Source organism: Dromiciops gliroides, chromosome 5 (assembly GCF_019393635.1).
Source record: "Dromiciops gliroides isolate mDroGli1 chromosome 5, mDroGli1.pri, whole genome shotgun sequence".
Lineage (NCBI taxonomy): Eukaryota > Metazoa > Chordata > Mammalia > Microbiotheria > Microbiotheriidae > Dromiciops > Dromiciops gliroides.
Genome location: NC_057865.1, coordinates 125,249,289 through 125,276,990, shown reverse-complemented (window position 1 = coordinate 125,276,990; position 27,702 = coordinate 125,249,289). Strand labels below are relative to the sequence as shown.

Below are 27,702 nucleotides of genomic sequence, written 5' to 3'. Positions count from 1 at the left end.
GAGTCGGACATGACTGAAAACGACTAAACAATTACCCTAAGAGGCTGTAACTTGTAATGCACATATTAAGTATTCTGAATCTGTCATTTTTCACACTTTACCTTTAGGCACTATAATGCTATGAACATAGTATTCCAGATACTGACTATTCCAGAATATAGTGGCCAGCCGCTCATCCTTCACTTTTGTCCTCTCTTTCCATAAGTACTTTCTATAACTACACCTTTGGGAACCTCAAAATAGATTTTCAAATGATCAAGGAGAAGTAATAAATAGCAACATTCCTTAACTTTTTATGCATCTAAATTATGTGCCAGGCACCACACCAAGCATTTAAAAAATAATATCTTACAAAAACCCTGGGAGGTAGGTGCTCTTATTCCTATTTTATAGCTAGTGAAACTGAGGCAAACAGAGGTTGTGACTTGCCCAGGGTCAGATAGATAATAAGTGTCTGAAGCTGGATTTGGACTCAGGTCTTCCTGACTACAATTGAGTTTCCCAAAACATATCTAACATGTTATGTCTGCAGCCTGTGATGTTGTTATTCATTCTTCATTCTCAAAGAGGATCAATGACATTACATGAGAGATGTCTTACCTTGAGAGTGAACTAGATTGAAGTGAGGCAGAGCTACCCAAAGTTGTCTTTGGAGTCCAGTGGCAAGACATAAGTCTAGATGAGTGGCGATGGCCCCACAGTCTATGTTAGAGTATCACTAAACATTGCCAAAGGAAACTCAACAGTTCAGCGCTGTGTATAAAGTGAAATTAAACAAACTTTGGGCTAGAAAAGCCAGGGACTGGCTTAACTCCTTTAATTAGAAAACTTTTATAGAGCAGAACCCATTTGAAGACTTTTTATGAGGCCTTATAAAAAGAATATACTTTATCAAAGTGTCCATGTTCTTATTTTTGGTTGTGAAAACATGGCTTCCAAACCTGTGGAGTAGTACAGGCTTTGTGGAAGCCATTTTGGGGGCATTTCTGGGTTCAAGATCAGTTTAGAAATATTTTTAAAAGAAATATACCAAAAGGAAGAATTTACGGGAACTCTGACCATTGGATAAGTAGGGGATTACTGATCTGATGATCCCACAAATACTTTCATTGCTCTGAGGAACTGAGAGCCTAACCACATTTTTTTGGTTAATATTATCTTCTGGCATCACCATGACCTTGACCACTGCTCTCTCCCATCTCACCAGAGCCCTGATAAAATGAAGAGATAAGAAGAGTATATACACACACACACATATACATATATATGTACATACACACATATACACACACACATAGAGAGAGACAGAGAGAAAGTGTGTGCATATGTGTGTGTGTGTGTGTGTGTGTGTGTGTGTGTGTCCTTTGGACAATTATTTCACAACTATCCCCCCAGTAATAGATGGCTGACCCTGTTCTGGCACCAGAAGAATTCTATCTCCCCTTCTATTAGATCCCAAACTACCTTAAAAGTGCCTTCCATATTAAGCTCCCTATGTTTGGTTTTCTAGCATTCCTTGCAGGATTTGGGGCACCTTGAATATAGAGTCACAGGGAGGTCAAGAGATTTGCATGTGCCTGATGCTTTAAAAGAGTAAAAACAGACATATTCAGTTCATTTTTAGTATGTAGCAGGTGAAGAGAATGTTAGAATTATAATCAGGCAGGCTGTATTTAAATTCTGAATCTACCACTTCTTGCTAGGTAACACTTCATTGAATCTCATTTTCCTCATCTATAAAATGGGAATAATCTTATACTATCCATGTTACAGGTTTAGAAAATGTCCAATATCTATATTAATTATTTGGATAATGCCATTAAGGGCTTATATAGCAAATTTTCAGATGACATGAGCCCATGTGGGATAGCTAACACAATAGAAAGTTACTATCTAGAAAAGTAAATGTTTGTGCTTTTTTTTAAAACTAGAATTTACTGAAATCTTTTGTTTTGCATCTCTTTCCACTACCAGTGAACCATTCTTTTAAATAGTTTTTAAATAGAAAGAGAAAAAAAAATTTAGAAAAACCAATCAACAAATTAAAAAATGTGACATTGGGGGAGGCTAGGTGGCGCAATGGATAAAGCACTTGCCCTGGATTCAGGAGTACCTGAGTTCAAATCCGGCCTCAGACACTTGACACTTACTAGCTGTGTGACCCTGGGCAAGTCACTTAACCCCCATTGCCCTACAAAAACAAAAACCAAAACCAAACCAAAAACAAAAACAAACAAAAAATGTGACATTATATGAAATATTTCACATGTGTGGAATCTGACCCTTGTAAAAGAACAAGGATAGAGGTCTCTTCTTGTATGTTTTCTATGGGGTCAAACATTAAAAAAAATAATTTTGTAATATTGCATTTGAGTGTTTTGCTGTTCTTTGAATTTAATTTTTTGTAGTTATATGTGAATTTATATATGTGCATATAACACACACACATATATGTATATAAATGTCTTTCCTGACAGTATTTTTTTTACTTTGTATCAGTTCATTAAAATCTTTCCATACTTTTATGTATTTATCACTCACATTGTTTCTTATAGCACAGTATCATTCCACTATATTCATATACCATCAGTTGTTTAGCCATCTCCTAATTTATGGGCATTTACTTGTTTTCATTTCTTTGCTGCCACAAAAAATGCTGCTATCAATATTTTGGTATATAAGGATCCTTTCTTTTTGTTAATGATATCCATGGACATGCCTGTAAGGTAGAATCTCTGGATCCAAGTTATGGACATTATAGTCACTTTATTACCTAAATTCCTTTCTAGGATGGTTGGGCCAATGCACAGTTTCTCTAATAATGTATTAGTGTGCCTTTCTTTCCACAACCTTCCAACACCGACTGTCTTTTGTCATCATTGCCAATTTGTTGAGGCTGATACAGTGACTCAGATGTTTGGATTTTGTTTATCATTAGTGATTTAACATGTTATTTCATATCATTAAAAACTTGCAATTCTCTTTTTGAGAACTATTTGTTCATATCTTTTGATTATTTCTCTGTTGGGAAATGGCTTTTGGACTGAATAAGATGAAAGTTAAAAGAGATAAATGTAAAGTTTTACACTGGGGTTCCACAAAATCAGCTTCATAACAGGAGCATTGGGAGAAGAATGGCCAGAATCAGTTTGTCTTCCTGCCATCTCCTCTGATGTTGCAGTCTGAGGACCACTAAAACTCCAAGACCACGTCCTGGGGGATTTAATTTACTCATCTTTGTAATTCCCATCTTGATGTCTGAGCTGCCTCGACTCGTAAGTGAATGTGAATTGACACAGTCCACAATATTTCACATCCCCAGACTATATTTAATATTCTGTTCAGTTAGGGGTTAGCCTCCCTTTCACTCTTGGATCCTATGATTCTCTCCTTCATAGTTGTTCAAGCACACTCCCCTCTTTCTGTTCCCTTCTCAGAATTGTTAGTTTTCTTGCCCTAAGAGAGAATTCATTTAAAAGTCAATATTAATGTCAATTTAGAAAACAACATTCAGGAGTCCAGTTTGTGTGGAAATTTTTATTTCTGTTATTCAAAAAAGGTAGTTTTTATTCCATTAAAGTCTGTTGGATTTAAGTATTGTGAAGTAGAAAGAATACTGTATGCCATCCATAGTAAAATGCTCTTCAAAAGTCTAGAATATCATGGCAATTTTCCCTCACAATCTCTTGGAGGATGGTGCCTAAGCTCTTGTTTTGGTCATGGTTTTCGGGTAGTCCAATGGTTTTCAGATTATCTCTCCTAGATTTATTTTACAGGTCAGCTCTTTTTCCAAGGGGATATTTCACATTGCCCTCTATTTTCTCATTCAATTGGATTTGCTTTACTGTGTCTTGGTTTTTCATAAGATCACTAGCTTCCATTTCTTCAATCCTAATTATTAGGCAGTTATTTTCATCAGATAGTTTTTTAATCTCTTTTTTCCATTTGGGCTTTTAAACTGTTGACTTTTTTCTCATGACTCTCCTGCATCGCTCTCATTTCTCTTTCCATTTTTTCCTCCCTTTCTCTACATCTTCTTTCTATTTCTCCTACTTTCTCTTCAAAGTCCCTTTTGAGAGCTTCCGTGGCCTGAGACCAGTTCATATTTTTCTTGGAAGCTTTGGATGTTGGAGCTTTGACTCTGCTATTATCTTCTTCTGAGGTTGTATTGTGGTCTACCTTACCCTTGAAGTTTTCGATGGTCTTCTGCTTTCTCTGCGTACTCATCCTGGCTTACTATTTCTTGGCTTTTAACTCCTTCTTAAAGTGTGGCGCTGATTCCAGGACACACTGTTCAAGCTACAGCGTGGCCCCGGGGATGATTGGGCTTCTTCTCAGCCTGCCTGGCCTCGCTTTTGTTTGATTTTAAACTCTCCACTGAGGGGTGTGTGTGTGTGGTGGGGGGGGGGCACTGCCTCTCGGCTCCGCTCCTGTTCCCAGCTTCAGAGGGTAGCAGGTGTTTTGGTTTGAGGGGGGACAGGTTTTCGAGAAGCAGAAGCTAAAATAGAAATTGAAGGAATCCACCAATCACCTCCTGAAAGAGATCCCAAAAGGAAAACCTCTAGGAATATTAAAGCCAAATTCCAGAACTCTTAGGTCAAGGAGAAAATATTTCAATCAGCTAGAAAAAAGGAATTCAAATACTGTGGAGCTCCAATAAGGATAAAACAAGATCTAGCAGCATCCATATTAAAGGACTGGAGGGCATGGAATATGATATTCCAGAGGGCAAATTAACTGGGACTATAGCCAAGAATCATGTACCCAGCAAAACTGAGTATAATCTTTCAGAGGAAAAAATGGGATTTCAATGAGAAAGAGGACTTTCAGGCATTTGTGATGAAAAGACCTGAACTGAATAGAAAATTTGACTTTCAAATACAAGACCCTGCAGAAGCATAAAAAGGTAAACAGGAAAAAGACTTCATGAGGGATATTAAAAGATCAAGCAGTTTACGTTCCTACATGGGAAGATAATACTTCAAACTCATAAGAACTATCTCAGTAAAGAATTCACAGAAGACACAGGTCTGAACTGAATATGAAGGGATATCTGTAAAGCATTTATGTTTTGTTCTTTGGGGGGCAGACAGGGTGGGGTGTCTTATGTCTGGGGCCGAATTTTGGCTTGGGACTTCCTGAGTCCAGGGCTGGTGCTTTGTCCACTGTGCCACCTAACTAACCCATGATGACATCATTACTGTAGGGTTGAGGTGTAGGAGGAATAGACTGGGGGAGGGAGAAGGGGAGAGATGGTCTGGGGAGAGGTAGTTCACATGAAGGAAACAAGAAAAAAGCTTATAGAGGAGAGGAGAAGAGGGGAAAGGAGTTGGGGAGTGAGTGAACCTTTATATCATCAGAATTGGCTCAAAGAAGGACTAACATAAATACTCAAGTAGGCATAGTAATATATTTTTGCCTGGAGGGAGGGGAGGGAGATAAAAGGGTGGGTGGGAGAAGAGGGGAAGGAGGGAAGGGCAGATTGGGGGAGAGAGCAGTAAAAAGCAAAACACTTTCAAGGAAGATGAAGATGTTCTGCATTGCTGTACAAGTCTGACCTATTGAATTGCTTTATCTCATAGGGAGGGTTGAAGAGGGAAGGTGGAAGAAAAATTTAGAACACAGAATTAGCTCAGGGACCTCGATCTCATCAGAGTGGGCTCATGGAGGGAATAGCATTCATATCCAATTGGGAGGAGTAATCTATTTAACCCTGCAGGAAAGTAGGAGGGGAGGAGGATAAGGAAGGAAGGATAAAAAAAGCGAGTACAGAGCGGGGGAGAGGATAGTCAGAATAAAACACTTTTGAGGAGGAATAGGTAAAAAGAAGATAGAGTAAATGTCATGGGAAGGGAGTAGGATGGAGGGAAATAGTTATGATGATTGAATATATAATGGCAAAATGTATGGTACCTACTTTGCTGGGCTTTTATGAAGAAAATTCTTTGTCAAGCTTAAGGTACTATATACTGGTTATGATGAACAGGATACTATCAGAAAAACCTGGAAAGACCTACATGAACTGAAGCAGAGTGAAATGTACTGTATACAAAATAACAGCGATATTGGGGGATGATCTGCCAGGAAGCATGTGGTTATTTTCAGCAAGGCTAAAGTTATATAAGGTTATATCCAATATAACCCTGAAGGACTTATGAAGATTGCAGCACATCTGCAAAGAAAGAACTGATAGTATCTGAAAACAGATGGAAACACATTTTAAAACTTTTTTTTTCTTTTCCTCTTTGAGAATTCCTTAATCTGAAGTTTGGGGGTTTTTTTTGACCGTTTTCTCTCACAACTAGCTAATATGGGGATTTTCCCATGACTACTCTTGTATAACTTATTTTGAATTGCTTGAGTTCTTGCGGGAGGGGGGGTGGGAATGGAGGGAGGAAGAAAAGTTGGAACACAAAGTTTTAAAAAATTGATGTTAAAATTTGTTTTTACATATATTTTGGAAGATACAATTCTATTCAAAGCAAAAAAAAGTCCATAATACCAGCAAGCATCAGAAATAATAGAAAATATTATCCTATTATATGATAATAATAATAATGATGATGATGATGATTTTTTTCCCATCCAAAGATGTCATCCAACTTCCCCTTAAATAATTTTAGAGATGAAGAACTCACCATCCCCTAAGGCAGCCTAATTTACTTTTGGACAGCTCTAAACAATAGGAAGTTTAATCTAATATCAAGTAGATATCTACCTCTATGTCACATCCAATGATCCTAATTCTGCCCTTCTAGGTCTGCCCAAACAAGCTAAGCCCTCTAGATATACCTGAAGACTGCTATGATCCTTTCCAAGCATAATCTTCAGGCCAAACAATCCAAGTTCCTTCAGCTGATCCTCACATGGTGGATTCTTCAAACTCCTTGACACCTTAGCTACTCTTTTCTAGAAATGCTCCAGCTTGTCACCAACTTTCAAAAAATGTAGTAGCTGGAACTAAAGACTTTAAGTGTTATCCAGCCAGAGCAAAGTAAGTGATATACACCATGGTTCTATTATAGCAGTTTAAATACCATATTAGCTTTTCTGGCTGCCATTTCTTGTTCTTGATTAATACGGAACTTATTGTCCACTAAATACCCCAGAGTCTTTTCACTGGTGTTATTATCTAGCCATGTACTATGCTCATTCTCCCTCTTCCCCACCCCCCCACCACAACACATACTTGTTGTATATATTGTATATATACTTGTTGTATATCCTTGTATACACAGATACACACACTACAAATGAAGAGGTAATTCAATAAAAATACATTTTGATTCTATTTCAAATTTTCCTTGGTCAAAGGATTTGCAGGCCTTCCATAATCTGATTCTAACCACTTTATAAGATTAATTTTATATTAACCACATTATTATTACTCTTCTTTAAAAACTCTAGGTTCTAGCCAAACTGATCAGCTATTCCCCAACTCCCATTTCTTACCTCTGCATCTTTGTACTGAATATTTCTCCCTTCCCCTCTCCCCCATCCTGGAAATCATTTCCTTTTCACCTCTACAAGCACCTCCACAAAGCCTTTCCTCATCCCCTGAATTATGAATGACGTCTCCTTTCACAAATTAGTTTGCATTTACTTATTTGTGTGTATGCTGTATCTTTCTTCCTCTTTCTAGAAATATAAGTTCTTAAAGCAGGGGACTATTTAATAATTTGTGTTAATTTGTAACAATTTGTTATTTGTATAATTAGCTACTAGTACATACTAGGTACTTAACTGCTAAATATCGATTGATAAGGTATTTGGGGGTGAGAGGAGAAGGAATCTCAACACAATATAATGCATGGTTTAGAAAGGCAGGGAAATGGTATCTTTATATTTACCAATGAGGAGACATTCAGTTGCTCCTTGCTCAATGCAACATTTTATTTTTTCTCTCCAAATTTTTCTCACTCTCCCAATGATTTTCTTTCTTTCCTTTTCTCTTTTGATCTATCTCTACCCTAAGGCTGGTCAGTAAGCTTCTAACCCAAAGACATTTGCTTAGCTCACAAAAAAGGCTACTTATCTTTGCACCTATGTAAATAGAATTTTTGCCATATTACTTTAGAAAATGAACCCCAAATACTCATTTTATTGTGTTAAAAAAGAACCTTTTCTATAGTTTTGGGCAAAATTTCTTTGTTTAGCCATTAAAGATTTTCAACTCCTGAGGTTGAGCTTAGAGTTTTCTAGGTCTTCAACTTTTACTCCATTACATAATAATTAAATCCTAATGCTATTACATGGCCTTGTTCACATAGGTCATGAAATCAAAAGATTTTGTTGATGGAAGAGAGAACCTATACACTTCTAAGCACCGAGTTCATTATTATAAGCTCTGAATATCTGAATCACTTAGGGTTTAGTTTGCTTATAAGTCAACTTGCAGCATTACAATGCAACTTATAAAGGAATTCAGTAAAGCTTTTCTTTATATACCAAAGATTTCACATGAAACATTATTCTTTAAGTTAAGTATAACTAAATCACAAAAATATGAAGAAATCTGTCTTAAAATCCACATGGATTTCAAGTCCTTCCTGAACTTGTTCATAAGTCTTGGAAAACTGGCCTGAAAGTCTTCTGACATATCACCACATGAACAATCTGGCCCCAGCTGAGAGAGAGATGAGGACGGCAGGAATGTCTACCTTCCCTGCATGGAGAGCAAAAATCTCAAGCAATTATTATTTGGAGCACACAACTACCACAGTGAAAGTTGCCTTCGCTAGAAAATCCAGCAAGTTTCATCCACTTCTTTTCATTTATTCACCTGAACTCAGAAGTAGGAAAACATCACCTTCATCTTGCGAATCTCGTTTCTTATTCATTTCACAACCTCGTAAAACTTTGCCCCTGTCTTCAAGATCCTGTACAAACTTGCCCCCTTCACCCTCCTCAGCCCATTTCCTTGTTGTTCACTTCATTCACTGATTTTGTGGTAAGTGAAAGTCATTTTACCCTCCTTCTTGGATTCTCCATCCATGAAAAGTGGACAGATGTATTTGCCACAAGGAGAGTTGAAAGTTATTTTAACAGAAACAATCAAATATATTTATCTTATTCAGAAAGAGCATTAATAGTTTCAGTTGCTCAAACTTCTATCTTCCCTGCTCAACTAATCATTTCTTGTCTCTCATAGAAATAAATGTATTTTTGTTAAGAGTCAATTTCAATTGCCTCAGCAATATTCACAGGCATGTTCTGCTTTCATGCAAACCATTAAACAACAGAACATAGAAAAATAGGTAAATTATGGGCAATTAATCTAAATATGGTAGAAAGGATATTTCTTTCCATCAAAGATGTAGAGTTATTTAAAATTGTGATGTCCCTTGGTACACTTAAGTGTATTGTGAATCATTAAGTAATTGCAGAGCAGCTAAAGGCTAAGTAAAGTAATCTGTCAATTGAAGAGCAATTAAAAATTGAGAGAAAGCATGCTAGTCAATTATAAATATGATTTTTTTTTCATTTACACATGCTTCAGTAGAGTCGTAGGGAGGTGTGCTAGTTATCACTTTCTTCTGTTAACATTTCGTCTTTACATTCTAGTAGGATTTAATTAGTATAAATACCTGTATTGAAACATGTTTTCAAAGATATCCACAAATTTCCAAGAGTTTGTTGAAATTTGCCATTATATACTTTAAGATGTTGAGAACAGGAATGATTTGAAGATGTATGCATTGTAAGACCTAGAGAATTCTTGTTTTCCCAGACCATATCACTGGACTGATTGGGATTGGAAAGAAATTACATGTTCCATTTCTGAAATATCTGGCTCGAAGATGATGAATTAGAAGAGATTTTTTTTTTACATATAAGGTATTTTATTTTTTCCCGTTACATGTAAAGATAGTTCTCAACTTTTGTTTATACAAGCTTTACAATTTCAGATTTTTCTCCCTCCCCTCCCTCCCCCCTCTCCTAGACAGCAGGTAATCTGATATAGGTTATATCTATATATCTATATACATATACATATATATATATATACACACACACATATATATACACATAATAACATTAATCCTATTTCTGCATTAATCCTGTTATAAGAGAAAAAATCAGAGCAGTAATGCAAAACCTCAAAATAGAAAAAAACAAACATTAGCACCCAAAACAAAAGAAATAGTATGGTTCAATCAGCATCTATACTCCACAGTAGAAGAGATTTTTAATAGTGTTATTAGCACATGATAGAATTACAGTATTTTAGATGCTTAAGGGAACTTAGAGGTCAAATGATTGAACTCCCTTATTTGACAGAAAATTCAGGCAAAGTTATTTATTAGTGGCCAAACTAAAACTAGAACTCAGCTCTTCTAGTACAGAATATTCTCCCTCTCTACTCCTCCCCCCCCATACAAACTACACTAATTCTTATGGTTTTGAACTCTTAAAAAAAACAACAACCCAAAATCAAACCTGTATTATCCAGTAGCAAGGCAATCATATCTATACCCTATTATACCAGATGTTCATTTCAAAGACTAGAAAGTTAACATTAATTATTCAGTTTGGTATTTGGAAAAAGAATGTTGGAGGGAGAGCAGGAGTTAGAAGTATTGGTGCTATCTGATTAATCAACATTTCTAGTTAACTAAGATTTAATTCCTGGTGCCCTAGGTGTTCTCCCTCTTTACAGTTCCTCTAGCTTTCCCTACTTAGACTTAGAAAGTGAATAAAAGGGCAGTGATTTGCATGAAAATCACCATTGTTTGTGAAAACACCAAGAGGCAGTGCAATCTGTACTTCATTCCTCAAAAACAATGGCAACAACAAACAATCAATAACCCTAAACCAATCTGGAAATATTCAAAATTAACATAACTAGATTTAAAATGTATACTAAAGGATAACAGATATAATAGTTCCTAGAGCTTCCCCATTGGAAAAATGCCAGATAAAACAGCTTTTTCTGTAGCTTGAAACATCTGTTTTCCAATGGGATTCAGCTAACTCACTTAGAGAGCCCCTACCTTATTTGTATTAGACTTGGAAAAGTCTGTTAGGGAAACTAAATAGAAGCTTATGATCACTATATGGCCTTCGTTTAGTCACAGGTTTGAGTAAATTTTTATTAACAAAAACAGTCCTTTATTATTTAATATTTTTGTTAAATTAAAAAAAAACAACTTGAACTTTAATATCAAAGGTACACATTTTAAAAATACAAAATGGAGCAGAAAAAGAAAATTCATATACAAAGCTATGACTTTATATTATAAATGGCTTGTTTTCCTCTTCAAGCAAATAAAAAATTCAACATGTTATTTACCAAACTGGCATGTTTGTCTATGTTGCCTATGGACTTTCATTCTATCCTCTTTTATACATTTAAAAATGATTTAACAACTATCTTTTTAACTTTGAAAATTGTAACATTGTGTTTAGTCCCCTTCTCCCTTACAATTCTCTCTCCCCAATCTAAAGAAAGAAACTTTAAGCCCTTATACAAAGTATACTGAGTTAAGCAAAATAAATCTCATTGTCTAAATACAGAAATGTGCCTCTCATTTTGTACCTTGAGTTCATCACCTCTCTTAGGAGGAATTGTGGCTTGCCAGTAGATCAGAGTTCTAAAATTTTCCCAAGCAGTTTTTATTTAGAATTTTGTTATTATGGTATAAATTACTTACCCTGTATCAGCTGATACCAGTTGTCCTAGGATGGTTTGAAACCATCTCTTTTATCATTTTTATAATGTTCCATTACAATTATACACTATTTGTTGAGTCAAACCCAAATTTATGGGCACCCCTTTAATCTCTGGTTCTTTGTCACTACAAAAACAACAGATTTGCACAGAAGAAACCTATGGGGCCAGATAAGAGGTTTATATTTAATAAGAGACACCATAGCTGATACCCGAGAGCTAGGGTTGGCTCTGGGCATTAAGGCAATGGTCATATTGGTAGCAGTTATCTTCTTCTTCTTCTTTTTTTTAGTGAGGCAATTGGGGTTAAGTGACTTGCCCAGGGTCACACAGCTCCTAAGTGTTAAGTGTCTAAAGCCGGATTTGAACTCAGGTACTCCTGAATCCAGGGCTGGTGCTCTATCCACTGTGCCACCTAGCTGCCCCAGCAGTTATCTTCTTATGGAGTTAAGTGTGGTCTGAATCTCATGGCTTTTGAGTTTTTTGTGAAAGAAGCCTTTGAGGGTGGGGTATGAGGAAGAGAATCAGTATGAGTAAGAATGTCAGGATTTAGTAAATGCAAGGAATCAAACTCAATTAGCAGTTTCTTGTGACCTTTGGCAAGGTTTATTCACTAAAGGACCAATAGGTTGGCATGTTTGTTTTTATGTTTACCCTTTTATCTAATCAGGGCCTCACTCCTTAAAGAACTCCAGGGATTTTGCTTTTGTGTATGGAGGAGTTGGGGGGGGGGGATGACTACAGTTTTAGAGAAAGACTAAATTGGATAGAAGGAACTGACAATTAAAAAAAATAAACAGAAGCTTCTACTGTACCACCATAAATTTCAAATATCAGGTTCTTTTCCCATCATTAGAACTTTTCCAGAAATTCCATATCTTCTAATGAGCATTCTGAAGTGTGCTTATTTCTGATATCTTTCCTGCCTTAGACCTATTGGAAATGAGAGAACCCATGGGTATTCAGTCAGCTGTGCATAGTGAACTTGAAGTCAGAAGACTTCAACCTAAGCCCTGTCTTGGTCATGATTAGCCATATAATGTTGGACAAGTTATTTAACCTTTCTGGTCTATCTGCAAAAGAGAGATAATGATAACTTATTACTCAGATAACAGGACTCAGATAACAGGACTTTTATAAGAAATGGTAAACTGCAAAAAAAGGATGGAAATATTAGCTAATGTTATTACCTAAAACATGTATTTGATGCCAATACTTTGTTGTTGTTATATATTTGGGCAATGCTTTTTTATTTTTCAAGTTAAGTCAAAAAGCATTTATTAAACATTATTTATCAGGCACTATGCTACATGCTAGAGATACAAAGAAAAGCACAGAAATTATAGTTGCTACCCTCAAAGAGCCTACGTTTTAATGGAGAAGACAGCATCTAAGCAACTAGATACAAAGAAGACACACAGAGTAGACACAAGGCAGTCTGAGCAGGGAAGGCAACAGAAGTGAAGGAGGACTTCAAAAGGTCTTCTGGAATAGGTGGAATTTGAGCTGAGGTTTAAAGAAAGTTAAGGAAACCAAAATATGGAGGGGAGAGGGTAAAATACTCAGATATGGGGGACAGCTAGTATGAAGGCACAGAGAAGGAAGATTCAGTTTTATGTTCAAGAAACTTCAAGAAGTCCAGTGTTGCTGGAACATAGAGTCCTTGGAGGAAAAGAAAAAGTGAGGAGACTAGAAAGGTGGGAAGAGGCCAGGTTTTAAAAAGCTCTGAATGCCAAAAAATTGATCCTAGAGATATTAATGAGTGACTGGAGGTCTCTAAGGGGGTAGAGGGGAGATGAAGTGTTCAGATCCATGCTTTGTTAGTTGTTAATGGTATCTGCTTATACCATTAGAGATAACATCATGTAAAGTAATTAGCCTTGGAACACTAATGCATTGTTGGTAGAGCTGTGAACTGATCCAACCATTCTGGAGAGCAATTTGGAATTATGCCCAAAGGGCGATAAAACTGTCCATACCCTTTGACCCAGCAATACCACTTTTGGGTCTTTTCCCCAAAGAAATCATGGAAAGGGGAAGGGGACCCATATGTACAAAAATATTTATAGCTGCTCTTTATATGGTGGCAAGGAATTGGAAGTTATGGGGATGCCCATCAATTGGGGAATGGCTGGACAAGTTGTGGTATATGAATACAATGGAATACTATTGTGCTGTAAGAAACAATGAGCAGGAGGAGTTCAGAGAAACCTGGAGGGTCTTGCGTGGGCTGATGAGAAGTGAGATGAGCAGAACCAGAAGAACATTGTACACAGTATCATCAACATTGAGTGTTGATCTACTGTGATGGACTATATTCTTCTCACCAATGCAATGGTACAGAAGAGGATCTCCAAATCCAAGGGAAAAAAAAGAACTGTGGAGTATAGATGCTGAATGAAGCATACTATTTCTTTTGTTTTTGGTGCTGTTGTTTTTTCTATTTTGAGGTTTTTCATCATTGCTCTGATTTTTCTCTTATAACATGACTAATGCAGAAATAGGATTAATGTTATTATGTGTGTGTGGATATGTGTGTGTATATATATATATATATATATAACCTATATCATATTACCTGCTGTCTAGGGGAGGGGGGAGGGAGGGGAGGGAGGGAGAAAAATCTGAAATTGTAAAGCTTGTATAAACAAAAATTGAGAACTATCTTTACATGTAATGGGAAAAAATAAAATACTTTATTAATTAAAAAAAATAAAGTAATTAGCTATTATGTGCTAAGACTTTTGGGACAACTAAGTTTACATGTTCAAACCTGTGGTTACATCAGTGTAAGGAACTTCTGGTCGGAGAAGTTTCTATGTAAATATAGATAAGCAACTCAGTAACTAATATTCTTAAGATTGTCTTGAGCTTTGAGAAGTGGACTGCCTATAGTCAAACAGCTAATGTGCTTCAGAGATAGGATTTGAACCCAGGTCTTTCTGACTCCCAGACTGAGCTCCTGCTTGATACTCCATCCTAATTCTCTAGAAGAAGAGTTTGTCACCATAACGAAAGATCTCGGTTGTCTAAAAAAACAAATAAGTTGGGGGCAGCTAGGTGGCACAGTGGATAAAGTACTAGCCCTAGATTCAGGAGAATCTGAGTTCAAATCTGGCCTCAGACACTTGACACTTACTAGCTGTGTGACCCTGGGCAAATCACTTAACCCCCATTGCCCAGCAAAAACAAAAACAAACAAAAAAACAAAAACAAAACCAAAAAAAAAAAACAAATAAGCTACCTCAAAAGATTCTTATAAATCTGTGACTAGGTCTACCTGTCAAGGGCAGGGTGTTATTTCACCTATGCATTCAAACTATGATTTTGTTTTAAAACCTTTAAAAATTGGCCCTCCAGGTAGAAAACCTTGTTAAATTGTCTCCTGTTTGACAAACAATTTTGTTGCATAAATTGATTTTTCTGTTTTCTCTTTTACTCTTAACCTCCAGCTGAGCATTTTAAGCTTGACACCTGAGCTTTTTTATCAAAGGGTAAAGCTTAATTTTTAAAAGTAAAAAAATTTTGAAGTATCAAGTATGAATGAAAAGCTATGCAAAGGGGTAAGCTTTGACCAAATCATCCTGTTTCTAAAATCCTAACTCCTTCCTAATCCAATAAAAGCAAATTAAAGTTGATAATGATCAGGTAATTCTTGATCCTTGGTGTTTTTTTTAAGGTTTTGTTTATTTCGATGGCTCAATCTCAGCCAACATAATCTGACAAAGTTAATTGGGTCTAAAGAAGTAATGAGGGGTGCAGATGGGAGAGTAATAAAATACTAACTACCATTACAGTTGTCACTAGCAATTAGGATATCTGACCCATTTGACCACAGAAAATGGTGCATTTGATAACAGAAAATGGTTTTCAACATGCTCATTTATCCCAAAGATGGCAACTCAAGACCATCCCAATTTGTATTTTCCTAGCATACTAAATAGGACCAATACACCTCCACTTTCATTGTGCTTCTCACAATCTTTTGGGGGAAGCTCTCTTCCATATCACCTTTATGTTCTGTTCTTACTCAAAAATTTTTACAGCAATTGCATCAGCAGCATCAATTCATAGACTTCCATCTAGACAAAACTATTAGCTTTCCAGCCAAGCAAGTAAAAAATTTGGGGGCAGATTTTCTATAGTTGATTCACACAGATGGAGTTGTCAATATCCACTGGCCCTAATTATTATAATAATCCTCCTACAAGGAAGATTCAGTACCAGAGCCAGAGTTACAACTGTTTCCCTCTGCTCCCAACTATGAGTCACCCTTAGATTCTCCATTCTACCACGCATCTAGGTGGCAGATTGTGAGGGCTGGGATTAGACTGAAACAGGTGGTACCACCTGCTCTGAATTCTTTAGCCTTGTATTTGTTTTCACTGTGTAGCTTACTGATATAATACTCAACAAAGCTTAACCAATTTATTATGTTTTTTGCAAATAAAAATCCCTGCAAGAGAAAGACATGGGTAAGCTGAACATTTAATATACCTAATCCAACCCACTTTTACTCTCTCCGTAAAAATTGCATTCACAGTGAAAGAGTGTACATTGACCTCAGATCTATGGATAGAGTATAATCAGCTCTGTCTTTGCTTTTTATTGATCTTAGCTGGACCCCTTAGGTGGCTGTGGTCTCATAAGGTTTCTGCATCTGGCAGGGGAAACCTATTTTGCTTTCAACTGTCAGCCTGTTCAACACCTGTCCCCTATATCTACACTTTTATGTGCTAACTATAAGAGAGACCACAATTTTCAAGCCTCTATGCTACATCCCTGCTCCAGGAATTGTGTTAACGGCTGGCAGCTTAGCCACTCCCACTGGCTCATTTCTGTAAAGATTAAGGCTTAAAGCAAATCCTCAGCTGAAAATAGTCTTGGCAGAAGCCAAAGGTACAGCTAGAGATATTAGAAAATCAGAGCTGCTTGTAATCCAGAAAAACAAAGTTCTCCCTCAAGGCCAGGATGGATGAAAAAAAGACTATGATCTTATCAAGTGCTTGCCAAACACTGTTAATACCATTTAACAAGAGTGCAGAATTAGAGGAAATTTAGTACTCGACTAATCAATAACAAAGATGCTTCGCATGTATTTCAGAGAGTCAAATAGAGAATTTTTTTAGGATTAAAATGTTCCTACATAAGTCAACTTCAACATTCACTTAAATGCTTTGCTGACATGAGTTGCTTTTTTAAAACAGGCCTCAGAAATAGTTAATAAAAGTAAATATGTGTATATCTCTCATTATTTCTTTAATATCATAGATTAGATTCTTATAACTATGTGATACCTTTGCTGACTGTTTAATAAATGCTTATTGAGTAATAAATCTTTATTTACTAAGTGCCAGCCATACAGTTACTTTCCAAGGAAAACCAGAAATTGTAAGGAGAGAACCTTAGGAAACATCATGACAAAAGGTGTTTTATCATCTTCACTTGAGATGATGGGGCAGTGGCCAGGAGGAAGGTGACTTGTGTCTAAAAGGGCCTGAGAAAACACCCAAACTAAAAATTATTGTAAAAAGAAAGGACAGTATAATTTTCCTTCATTCTACTTTATACTCTTGATGCATGTTAATGTTCATTTTCACCATGAAGAGTTAGAGAATTCATTTTTTTAATCTTCTGAGAGTAAATGCTATAGAATAATAGAATTTACTTTTACATGCTTCCTGTCATCACACTGTTCACTGAGTAGCTTTCAATACCTCAGAATATTTATGATTTTATGGGTGCATAGATGCCCTCCAACATTTGAAAATATAACTCAGCCACGCCTTCTCCTCCAGTGTAAATCTCATCTATGTATATCCATAAATCTTCCACAGGGGTTCCACCTAACTCGCTTGGGGTTTTGCCTAGATATCTTCCCATACTAATGAGACATGCAAACTATCCATTCCTCCATCTTGCTGTATGATTGACTCACCTTATTTTTGTTAAACGCATTAGAGATCTTTTACACTACTTCTCCTGTAAAATTCTTTATTAGCAATAGGTTGAAGCTCGCTCATGTCCACCATCTGCTTCTCCTTCACCTTTCAGGTGCCTCACAGAAGCAACCCATGAAATGCTCTTATAGAAACATAACGAGATGAAAGTACAAAATAGCTCGCTTATGTAATCACACAAGTCCCTGAATCCCTCCACCCCTCTCCCTTCCTTAAACTGCACTGGTTTGAGCATATTTACTACCTGTTTTCCTGCCTTCAGTCATACTTTCTCCTCTTTGGGCCCCAGGTATAACTTTTACTAGCTATGTGACTGTGGGAAAATCTCATCACTTCTTTCTGCCTCAGTTTCATCATTTGTAAAATGAGGATTATTAATACTTGCACTGGTAATTTTTGGCAGCCAGATGGCACCATGGATATAGAACATTGGGTTTGGAAAATGAGGAAGACTCATTTTTATGAGTTCAAATCAGACACAACAGGCAAGTGACTATAAGCAAATCAGTTAAGTTTTTTCATCTCAGTTTCCTCAACTATAAAATGAGCTGGAAGAGAAAATGACAAACCACTCCAATATCTATGCAAAGAAAACTCCAAAAATGAGTTCATGAAAAATCAAGCACAACTTAAAAACTACTTAACAACTGCCACCCTTACAATGTTCTGAAGGAAGCACTTGGTAAACTGTAAAATATGATATAAATCTGAATGGTTATTATTATTTCTAAAGCAGAACTTTGATTATATCATTCCCCTTCTTAGTTTCCACCAACCCTCCATTACTCACTAAATTTCACTCTTCATTTTGACATATGAGGCTTTTAATAAGATAGGTTCAATCTCCTTTTACCAACTTATTTCCTAGTGGCCTCTTCTTACAAGAATTCTATACACTAGCTAAAGTAAACTATTTGTTGTTCTCAGTGTTAGTGACAAATAGTTTGCTTTAGTGTCATTGCTCATTAATACTTTTCCTTAAGTGCAAAATCCCTTCTTCTATCACCTACTCATCCTTATAGGTTCATTTCAAATGTCTATCTTTTTCATGAAATCATGTTTCCAAATGGAATATGAGCTCTTCCTCCTCTGAGCCTCTCTACTGGCTGCTCTTAATTTTTGAGTCTTCTTTTTCAGTCTGGTGAAATCTATGTATTTCTTTCTCAGAACAGTGTTTTTAAATGCATAAAATAAAATATATAGGATCACAGAGGAAACCAATTATATTAAAATTATATATACATATATATATGTATGTTTGTATGTATACGCACAGATTTCACAAACCCCTATATTTCTTATAGTTTATATATTTTGTTTTGTGTGTTACACTGATTGGTATACTTGTTGTTCCTTATTGTAAATTCTAAGATCCCTGATGGAAAGGGAACATAGCATCTATCACAGTGGTTGGTACAAAGCAGACAATTATTGAATTTAAATAAATTCCCAATTAGAGTTTTTAGGTAACAAGGAATTATGTCACATTTTACTAGTCTTAATTCTCATTTCAGCTAATAAATGGTGTTTGGAAGTTTTTCAGTTGCTTGGTTCCATTTTAACATCCTTCCTTTTTCACCCACAATTTCCTCTTGCCCCCACAGAAATTTAGGCCTCACTTTATTATTTGGATGGTGGAAGGAAATAAGGAATTACATAGTGTCTACTATGTGTCAGGCACAGTGCTAAACACTTTACAAATATTTTCTCATTTGATGCTCACAACAATCCTGGAAGGTAGGTGCCGTTATTACCCTCATTTTACAGTTGAGGAAATGTAAGCAAATGGTGTCTAAGAGACTTGCCCAGGGTCACACAGCTAGTAAGAGCCTGAGGCAGGATTTCAACAAGTCCTCCTCATTCCAGGACTAATGCTCTCTCTATTCATTGCACCATCAAGCTGCATTGGAGACCACTGGCTCAGACCACGTCTTCATATGTACTCTGCACAGTGATATATCTATCTTTATAGCTATATACACTTACATACACATACTCATCTCTTAAGGAAATGATATGGACTATGAATCAAAGAACAAGGTTTCTATGATATATTTTAAAAATTAATAAGAAAATATCTAAAAAAATTTAACCCAAAACTGAGTCAGTGAAAACTACATTTCTACCTGGCAGTTTGAGTCTTAGTTCTTGAAAATAAATAAATAATGGAATCCTTCCAAGGGGAAAGATTGCTTTAAAATATAATCTGAAAAATAAAAACAGCATTTCTTCTCTCTTCCTTGTTAGGAAATCCCATATCATTCTTTAACATATGAGAGGAAGCACAGCAGGGTAGGAAGAGGGTTTGCTATGGGATTAGAAGATTTGGATTCCAGCCCTGCCTCTTATCCATATTAGCCAAGTGACCTTTGCCAAAGCACTTTACTCCTCAGTGCCCTAGACAAAGCTTTAACATGACAAGGTACAGATAGATGGCTATTGTGTACCGGTGGACAGAGTTTCCACAATTAGGAGTTCCCTCCTCTGGTGAGAGCCCATAGCCAGACCTCCCTTATTACTGCATCTTCAAATTCTAAATCACATGTGCATTTTCTATTCTCTCTTAAAAACAGAGGACAGGATAGTAAAACAAAACAAAACAAAACAAAACAAAACAGAGGAGCAACAGCAGAAAACTAGACGAAACAGTTCTGGTAATTTCCCCAAGCATTTAACCCTTCCCTCTCAGTTTTCTCTTCTTAATGACTATGGAAAGTGCTAAGTGCAAACCGCATTGGTGAAGCAGCCAGCCACTCTCCCATAAGCTCCTTCTTGCACTAACAGCATTCCATGTCTGTTAACTTCACACCTGTGTCACTTATTTCATTACCATGTGTAAACATGAGCCTATCTATATCCTGCGACTGAATTTTTTGTTCCTTACATATTAATGGTATTCTCCACCTGCCTCCAATATGTGAGAAGAGTGTTCTGCAGGTGATCACCAGGTGTGTTGTTAGGGAATCTAGTATTATTATTGCTATGATTATGATTATGATTATGATTATTATTAATTTAGTTTAAAGTAGATCGTGCCTGTGTCTCACTGACAGCGGGCTTCCAGCATATCTGTAAAGCACACAGATCACTTCAATGGCATGGGCTGACTGTTTACATCTTGTGCCAACTCAGTTGATATTTAATTAACATTATGTCTTGATAGCCTGCTGTTGTTTGCAGCAACTTCGAGTCATGATTCTGACGCATTGACAACAAGCACTGAACACTTTGATACTGGGCCAAAATAAAGTAGATGTCTATTTCTGTGTCTGCTGACATCATACAACAAGTCAGCTCCATCCAGGCTGGACTTTTTCTCCAATCACAGTAGACAATGCCACTAGTAGGGCTTCGAATCATGCAACTTCCCAGGATATCATTAAAGTAACTATTTTGGTACACATGACAGCCTCCTATATCTTACTGACAATTCTCTTTAGAAAAATTTTAGTTTAATTCAATTCTATAAACAAACATATATTAGATGTGACTATGTGCAAGGCCTTGAGGTAGGCACCAGTAATGCAAAAAAAAGAGATTGGCGCTGTTTTGAAAGTTATCTTCATCTCTTTTTGGCAAGGGTGGAAGTCTATGGATGTGGAACATTACATACATTTGCCAAAATCAGCAGATATGCTGATTAGTTTTTCCAAATTCTTTTTCTCCCCTACCCTTTCTTCAAAAATATTTTTTTACAAGATACAGTTCATTGGTTAGAGGAGAAGTGATATATTAAAAAATGAAAGTGGTGTAAAAAGAAAATATGTGAAAAAAAATTAAAATTTTAAATTGAAAACATCAATTGAATGGACGATCCACATACACAAATAGTTAAAAGACACATTGGAAAATGCCTAGGGGTAGAAGAGGTGTCACACTAACCTATGTAAAAGAGTTTAGAAATTTAAGGAAGAAGGAATAGTGGAAAGTGTGCTAGATGAGGTACCACTTGAGCTGGGCCTTGAAGGAGAAGTTAAGGTTATATCAGTCATGGGTAGCAATGTGTCCATGGCGGTGTGGAGGTGGAAATAGGACAATATTGGGAAACAGTGAGCTTTGCAGTTTGGCTAGAGCTTTGCATTGGTAGAGTGTTTAATCTCTCCAAATTCCCAATGCCGGTGAAACCACAGGTCCATTTCTTCTCCACCCCCCACCCCCTCCCCACCAGAAAAAAAAAGCTAACATTCATTTAGTACTTTTAGCATAACAAAGGATCTTGTTTCATTCTCACAATAGCCCTGTGAAAAAGGAGTCTAAGTGTTGTTATCACCATTTTATAACTAAGGAAAAAATTAGAAATGAGTTTGTTATATTCCAAAAAAACCTACCTACCTACCTATGTATGTATATACACACATACATATTTTGCAAGGATAAGGGGGTAACGTACAGTTTTTTCTTATAACAGACTGCCTCTAACTTCTCTTCCTACCCTTAGATTCTCAATCTTTTCATGAAATTGAACATTTCATTGCCTCCCATCCTAGTTGGGATGTTGGCTGATTTACCCTAGTTGTCCTATTTTTTAACAGCTCTATATCTCACACTAATTAGGAGTGATAGGAAATTGGGTACACTATCCAGGCTGAAGAGCCACTTTTCTTTAGGTATATTTCTGAACCTCCTCTTTTTTTCTTGTCAAGTTCTTCAAGACCATTAAGTTTGAGATGTAGCAAATTACCTTTGCTGTAATCTTCCCTTGTCAAATCAACACAATGAGCACTTCTTATGCATCTACTATGTGTTAGGCACTGTGTTAAGCACTAAAGGTATAAGAAAGGCCAAGAAAAACAAAAAATCAGTCCTTGCTCACAGTCTAATGGGGGAGTGAACATGCATACAACTGTGTGTACAAGCAAGATATATACAGGATAAAACAGAAGTAATTAATATAAGGAAGGCATGAGTATCAAGAGGTATTGAGGATGGAATTTAAATGGAACTTGAAAGAAGCCAGGGAGACCTGGAGATAAGAGATGAGGAACAAGAAAATTCTGGCATGGGGGGCAGCCAGGTAGGGTGGGAGATGCACTGTCTTGTATAAGAAACAGCAAGAAGGTCAATATCATTGGATAACAGTATACTTGGTAGGGGTGTGGTGGGGGTAGCTGGGGAGTAATGCGTAGAATGAGGCTAGATTTTTTTTTAATTAAAAAAAATTAATTAATTAATTAATTTACAGGGCAATGAGGGTTAAGTGATTTGATCAGGGTCGCACAGCTAGTAAGTGTCAAATGTCTGAAGGCAGATTTGAACTCAGGTCCTCCTGAATCCAGGGCCAGTGCTCTATCCATTGTGCCACCTAACTGCCCCCCAGGGCTAGATTACAAAGAGATTTATATGACAGATTATCTCCATTTTCCCCGCTTCTCCATCCCCTCCTCTATATTCCAGGCTCCTCACATTAAACCTTGAGTCTTCCTTTGAGTGAATAAAAATATGACAAATAAAGGATAAATGCTTTCACTACCTTGATGTTTCAAAGCTACTTTAAGGCATATGGGAGCTGCCAGAGGTGAGATTCAAGTTCCCTTTCTCTGACTTCTAATCTAGTGCTCCTTCTACTACATCTTTTGCCTATCTTGAGTGTGTGCAAATGTATTGTTAAATACAGATCAAAAAAGCAATTATAATTAGTGAATTATTCTTCTTGATCAATTACAAGTATAAAAAGAGGATATTGGGAATTATTTTATGACTGTTAAAATGAATCAAATAAATTAAAAGTCTAAATACATTTTAAAGCTTATATGTCTTGAAAAATTATTAAATGACAAAATATCATAATGATATCAAGTCAACTCTTCTCATTCAGTCTAACTTTTTGTTAATATTTTTAAATGAACAAACAGACTGAAATGATTTGGAATCTGTTCTGTCATAATGTTTGCTTTGGGAAAATCAAGTCTTAGACTCCATTTTAAACTCTTATTCTCTACTTAAAATTTTCTGATTCTAGTTGAAATGCTAAAATATCCTTTTTAATAGTACAGTAAATAGCCCTCAGAAGTCCATGAGAAATGGGGACAAAGTTGGGGAAAAGCTGTGGTTGTATCTTATATTATCTAGGAACTAAATGCATTGACTTAAGTCAGAGGTACATTCCCCACACTCATAAATGAAACTATCTTCCTTATTTTCTCCCTCCCCTATTCTAGCATTTGCTTTTGATTTAAATGTTTGTAGCAGAAAGTATTTGAAAAGTCCACACTTTCCTAGCTCCTAGAGAGTTCACTTTGAACAATGACTCTGCAGCAGGAAAATTCTTACTCTCAATCAATTTCTAGGGGTGCAAAATTCTTGGGCTGATGGCTAGATCTCCAGCTATATCACTCACATAATACACACTCACAAGTGGTGATGAGATTCACATTATCACTAGAGCACCATCCTGCCGATGGCAGCAGCAGACACAGCAGGGGTACACTGTCCTCCCTACTAAAAATGACTCCTTCACCTTTCAATAATGCAGCCTGCTAGGATGGCCTCCAAGCTGTGTGCAGATACAAGGAGGGTTGTCTTTAAACACGCTAATATAAACTACCCAGTTTCCCCAATAGGCTATTCTAGTTAGACCTGCATGCATTTCTATCCTGGTTTTGAAAAAGTGTGTATTCAATTTGTTTCTTCGTTATAAATGGAATTGTGGGGAAGTTTTCAATTGGTTTTTTAAATAACTTTAGCAAGTTTTCTGATTAGTGTCTACTGATCACCTTGGTATATTTGAGCCCTGTTCTATGTGCGTGTATGTATAAATAATATCTACAAATGGCCCAAACATGATTTAAGCATTTGAGAGAGATATTACCCATAGGCATGTTTCATTCAGCATTAAGATTCCTAAATTGGAATTATAGAATGCAAAAGTGTTTTTAATTTCACATACATGTATGTATGTATGAAGCCTATTTAATATCATGTAGATAACTTTTGTGGACTTGGAAAAATGTTTTAGTATATCAATAATCAAGAAGAGAAAGAGAACACAAATTTCCCTCAAACATGGACTATTCCCATTTCTAAAATCATCTTTCAGGAGGATTCTTCAAGACATCAAGAATCCAGGACTTAATCAATGTGGGAACTAATTCCACATTACAGATCACAAACCATTTGTATCAAACACAACAGCCTTAGAGAGTTTTCAGAGGATTAGAGTGATGGTAAATAAACCTCAGAGGTAGATTTGAATGCAGCTCTTCCTGAAGCTAAAGTATACTATACTTCTTCTTTGCAGTTAGAAAACACAATAAAATTGCTGCTTAAATTTCATTTCTTCTGATGAAATATTAGAAAAATAGGACAGGGAATCAATGTAAACTATGATGTGGTTAGAGTTATGGTCTAGTCAGGAGTACACCCCACTATTGTCCACAAATGTGAAGTTAAATGACATGAGAGAACAACCAGTCTATGTAGTGAGAAAATTTATTCAGATCGGCTGTAAAGCACTATATAGCCAAACTACTACTGATAATTTTCCACTTTACAATCAACTGTTATGGGGTTAGGTGGACGAAGTCATAAGATAGTACTGATGTTGCCACTGAAAATATCTTAGCTTGCACTACACTGTTATCATATACTATAGATAACCTGTAGTATGGGAATAAACACAGTTTTTGAGCTTGTGTAGTTAAGCTAGGAAACCCAGATGTGATTCTTCTGAAATGCATTTCCTTTGGGAACCATGTTTTACTGTACCACAGAATGGTAATTTATACTACATCAGATGATTATTTTGATAGAGACCATTCCTGTCAAAGTTAGTTAATTTCATTTAAGGGGAATAAATTAAAAAAAACATGCAAATAAAATATACAATAAAATAGTCAAAACCAATACATTCAAGTATCAAGGGTGCCTTCAGAATCCTGTAACACTAAAGTCCACAATATTTTCTTATCACCAAGAAGGTGAATGGACTGTCTTGGGCATGTTTAAGTGAACATTTTTTTTAAAAATGTGCTTCTTTAAGAACCTCACTAAATAAGTTGATTTTTCTTTTCATTTTAAAAAGTATTGTTGTATAGACATATATACAACACTTATTAGCTAGAGAAGTAGGTTACTTAGAAGTTATTGAAATATCAGAAAAATTTACTAACCTGAACGAGAACGAAGTATCGTTTTTTCCACCTTTTCCAAACCTTTTGTCCAAGGGCATATAAATATCTGTAAGGGAAAAACAAGAGAATATATGAATAATTAACAAGTTGTTCAATGGATCCTTTAAACTGATCCTTGTTTTTCTTGTTACTGGTGCTATGGACACTTTCAACATTGTATAAAGTCATTATCATTTATTCCTGCAAGTTCAAAAGCATGAATTAACTGAATGCAAAATTTGAATCACTTGGAATCTTTGTGAAACAAAATAGTTGAGCTAAGGATGTGGGACTAGAAGAGGACCAGTATAAGTTGTTTGACATGATATTGGTTATAGCTACATATAGACGACATCTGGATTCAGAAAGCACCTAATATATAGACAACGCCTAATTAGTGTCATTAATTGTTTTCATTAAAATATAAATGTAAGGGAAATGATGTTACAGGAGGTAGTCCTATAGAAATGGCTTGTATGTACTCACATTAAGCAACATAGTGATGCTAGGAGCAGCTAGGTGGCCCAGGGGATAAAGCACCAGCCCTGGATTCAGTAGGACCTGAGTTCAAATTCCACTTCAAACACTTGACACTTACTAGTTGTGTGACTTTGGGCAAATCACTTAACCTTCATGGCCCTGCCCCTCCAAAAAAGATATGCTAAGAAGATTAATGACTGATTTTTACCAAATACTAGCTTGGATCAATGATAAACTTCCATTTTCTGCCTCTAGCAAATGGCTGAATGATGTCACAGTGGGGTTTTGCATAAATACTGTGTTTGGCTATAATTATTATCATCCTTATTATAAAGGAAGTCAGCATACTGCAGTGAATAGAGAACTGGCTTCAAAGCCAGAAAGACTTGATCAGGTCCAAATCCTGTCTCTGACACATACTGGCTTTGTGACCCTGGGCAAGTTATTTTACTTTTAAGTGCTCTCAGAAAGTCTAAGATTCCAAGTGATAGGGAAGGTATGGATCTTTATTGGTAGAAAGAATTTTGTCATCTAAGAGTTTCTTATACTTCTTATCCCAATCCTACTATTGTAAAATGATACTGAGCAACGCTTTATGTTATGCTTGGTTATATCTATCTATACCTCTATCTATCTATCTATCTATCTATCTATCTATCTATCTATCTATCTATCTATCTATCTATCTATCTATCATCTATCTATCTATCTATCTATCTATCTATCTATCTATCTATCTATCTATCTATCTATCTATCTATCTATCTATGTTATGCTCAGTATATCTATACCAGGAATAATATCTTCAACTTCAAAAAGTCATTATGTAGGGGCAGCTAGGTCATGCAGTAGATAAAGCACCAGCCCTGGTTTTAGGAGTACCTGAGTTCAAATCCAGCCTCAGACACTTGACATTTACTAGCTGTGTGACTCTGGGCAAGTCACTTAACCCCCACGGCCCCCCCCCAAAAGTCATTATGTACCACAGCTGGTGGTGATATAATGCTAAATTGTGAAATTATAAAATAATTAAGATACTGGCTCTATAGGGGTACCATAGTTTTGTATGTTGGTCAGAACAACTTTTACTATGGGCAGCTAAGTGGTGCAGTGGATACAGCACTGGGCTTAGAGTCAGGAAGATCTGAGTTCAAATCTGACCTCAGACACTTACTAGATATGTGACCCTGGGCAAGTCATTTAACTCCTAGTTCACTCAATTCTTCATCTATAAAATGGGTGTACATTGGAGAAGGAAATGGCAAACCACTCTACTATCTTTGACAAGAAAGCCCCATAGACAAAAATCCATGGGGTCACATAGAGTTGTACAGAACTGAACAACAACAAACATTTTTATAACAACCGTTACAGAATTTTGACCGAACAAAAGTGTATTTATTTGCTGACAGATGATCCATTTATTTTTTTTTATTTTTTTAATTAATAAAGTAGTTTATTTTTTCCCATTACATGTAAAGAT

The 27,702-nt window shown here is 36.2% G+C and overlaps 1 protein-coding gene across 13 annotated transcripts in view; it reads right to left on the bottom strand.

Moving 5' to 3' along the window:
• CADPS2 (calcium dependent secretion activator 2) overlaps positions 1-27,702 on the bottom strand; it is a 746,428-nt gene that overhangs the window by 242,919 nt on the left and 475,807 nt on the right. For all 13 annotated transcript variants that reach the window (XM_043965472.1, XM_043965471.1, XM_043965468.1 and 10 more), the window contains exon 9: positions 25,740-25,806. In XM_043965472.1, coding sequence (XP_043821407.1) covers positions 25,740-25,806 — 67 coding nt within the window. The remainder of the gene's footprint in view (positions 1-25,739; positions 25,807-27,702) is intronic.